The 2,611-nt window shown below is 55.5% G+C and overlaps 1 protein-coding gene across 1 annotated transcript; it reads right to left on the bottom strand.

Annotated features, from left to right (window-relative positions):
- Positions 1-1,316: 1,316 nt before the first annotated feature.
- Positions 1,317-2,249, bottom strand: LOC135441926 (olfactory receptor 14J1-like). Its single transcript, XM_064701477.1, has one exon. The coding sequence runs from the start codon at positions 2,247-2,249 to the stop codon at positions 1,317-1,319; it is 933 nt and encodes a 310-aa protein (XP_064557547.1).
- Between the last annotated feature and the right edge of the window lie 362 nt (positions 2,250-2,611).

Here is a 2,611-nt window from a genome sequence, read left to right as displayed (position 1 = left end):
CTTGTAGGATGATCCTGCTCCCCAAGGGACGTTCCCATGGTGCCAAGTCAGGAACTGCAATGGGGAGTGGGGCCAGAGAGGAAAGGGCAAAGAGGGATGGCCTGTTTGCAGGGGGGAAAGAGGGGTGGGTGGGCACTAAGAAGAAATTTGTGTCAGGAAAAGTAAAGAAAGCAAAGGTGAAGCAAAGGAAATGCTCAGGGCAGTTTGGGGGTGGCTGCCAGGCAGCCCTGGTTCTGAGCAGCAGCGTCTGCAGTGGGACAGGAAACTCCCAGCTGATGGGAACAAACTTTCTGGCTGACTGCAGAGGCCAGGACAAAGCTGAGTGCTTTCCCTGGTGTCCCCCAGCCCTTGCTGGCCCCAGGGGCTGATGGCATTTGTGCTCCCTCAGGTTCATGTCCCCACACCAACAGCATGGGGGTGCTCCCCCTGCTGTGTGCAATGCAAACAGGGGCTGCTGAGCCAGTGCTGCCGTGTCTGTGCCTGCAAGGATGGGGCACCTGTGTGAGCTGGGGGAGAGGCCAGGGCTGCAGAGGGGGGATGTTGTTGGCAGCTCCATGAGGACGCTCTGGGACGCTGCCCTGGGCTGTGCAGTGCACTGGGGATGGATCAGCCCCTGCTCTGCTGCTCCTTCCTGTCTGCCCCAGGGCCCTTGCAGAGCCCCAGCCATGCTGTTTGCCCCCAGCCTGCCCACGGCCAGCCTGGGACTGCTCACAGGGCTTTTCTGTGCTGAGCATTGGCCTGGGTGTGTTCTTGAGAGAGCCTGGGCAAGGAGCCTGGAGCCCCCAGGCCCTGGCCTGAGGCGTCAGCGCTGCCCCAGCAGTGCCCATGGCCTGTCCCTGCTGCAGCCCCGGCACTGCCACCCCCAGGGCTGTGCCCGGCCCCGAGAGCACTCAGGCCCTGCAGCAACACCAGGGCCACCAGGGCAGCGGGGCAGGGCCACGGCAGCAGCACTGGCAACACCAAGTGCTGCTGCTGCTGGGCACAGCTGCTGGGCCAGCACTGATCTGCCCCCAGCTCTGCACACAGACATTGCTGCTGCAGCTCCAGAGAAGGCAACCAAAGGGCATCTCTGCAGAAAACTCTGCATGGAGTTCCTTTAGTTCCTTTAAAGCCACAAGGAAACCAGCCTCTCATTGACACAGTCTGTGACCATGGGGAAGGTGGAGGGAAACAAAATGAGAAATGGCTCAAAGAATGACATTTCTGCGTGGACAATATGAAAAACAGTAAAAGAAAAGAAAAAACCCACAACCAAACAACAAGAAGTCCCAAAGGTGACTTTTATTACAAATGATTGGCAGAAATTGGCTAGCAGTTTAATGTTTTTGAAACCATCCGGTCATCAATGTCCTCACTGCAGCTTTGAGCTCCTGGTTCCTCAGGCTGTAGATGAGGGGGTTCAGGGCTGGAGGCACCACAGAGTACAGAACTGACAGGGCCAGATCCAGGGATGGGGAGGACATGGAGGGGGGCTTCATGTGGGCAAACACTGAGGTGCTCAGGAACAGGGAGACCACAGCAAGGTGAGGGAGGCAGGTGGAAAAGATTTTGTGCCGTCCCTGCTCAGAGGGGATCCTCAGCACAACCCTGAAGATCTGCACATAGGAGAAAACAATGAACACAAAACAACCAAGTCCTAAACAGACACCAACTGCAATGAACCCAAATTCCCTGAGGTTGCAGTGTGAGCAGGAGAGCTTGAGGATCTGAGGAATTTCACAGAAGAACTGACCCAGGGCATTGCCATGGCACAGGGGCAGGGAAAATGTATTGGCTGTGTGTAGCAGTGAATAGAGAAATGCACTGGCCCAGGCAGCTGCTGCCATGTGGGCACAAGCTCTGCTGCCCAGGAGGGTCCCGTAGTGCAGGGGTTTGCAGATGGACACGTAGCGGTCATAGCACATGATGGTCAGGAGAGAAACCTCTGCTGAGATGAAGAACATAAAGAAAAAGAGCTGAGCAGCACATCCAGTGTAGGAGATGTCCCTGGTTTCCCAGAGGGAATTGTGCATGGCTTTGGGGATGGTGGTGCAGATCATGCCCAGGTCGCTGAGGGCCAGGTTGAGCAGGAAGAAGAACATGGGCGTGTGCAGGTGGTGGCCGCAGGCTACGGCGCTGATGATGAGGCCGTTGCCCAGGAGGGCAGCCAGGGAGATGCCCAGCAAGAGGCAGAAGTGCAGGAGCTGCAGCTGCCGCGTGTCTGCCAATGCCAGCAGGAGGAAGTGGCTGATGGAGCTGCTGTTGGACATTTGCTGTGCCTTGCCATGGGGACCTGTTCATGGAGAAGGGGACAGTGAAGAGTCAGAGGAGATATCTGTAACCAAAATCTAAGCCATTTCCCATACACCCTCCACTGTAACATACACAGACACTGTTTTGTGTTTAAGAGTTGTGAGGTTTTCTTTTTGAGCTCCCCCCATGTCTGCCCTGCTCTTCTTCAATATCAGATACACTCAGCATTTCTGCTCCCCTTTGGTAGAACAAAGTGAGTTCCCTGCAGCCAGATGGTGAGTGCAGACTGGGAGCAGATGATCTGTCACTTCATTCTGTTTTGAGTTTCTCTGAGCTTTTAATTTCTTAAATGAAGAATGTTCACACTCCCAAGTTTCTC

This window comes from Zonotrichia leucophrys, unplaced genomic scaffold, assembly GCF_028769735.1.
Source record: "Zonotrichia leucophrys gambelii isolate GWCS_2022_RI unplaced genomic scaffold, RI_Zleu_2.0 Scaffold_698_26508, whole genome shotgun sequence".
NCBI lineage: Eukaryota > Metazoa > Chordata > Aves > Passeriformes > Passerellidae > Zonotrichia > Zonotrichia leucophrys.
The sequence above is the reverse complement of the archived record's forward strand: the minus strand, read 5'-3'. Positions and strand labels throughout refer to the sequence as shown.

Excerpts from the sequence above, each read along its gene's own strand:
- LOC135441926 (XM_064701477.1), bottom strand. The coding sequence starts at position 2,249 with ATGTCCAACAGCAGCTCCATCAGCCACTTCCTCCTGCTGGCATTGGCA.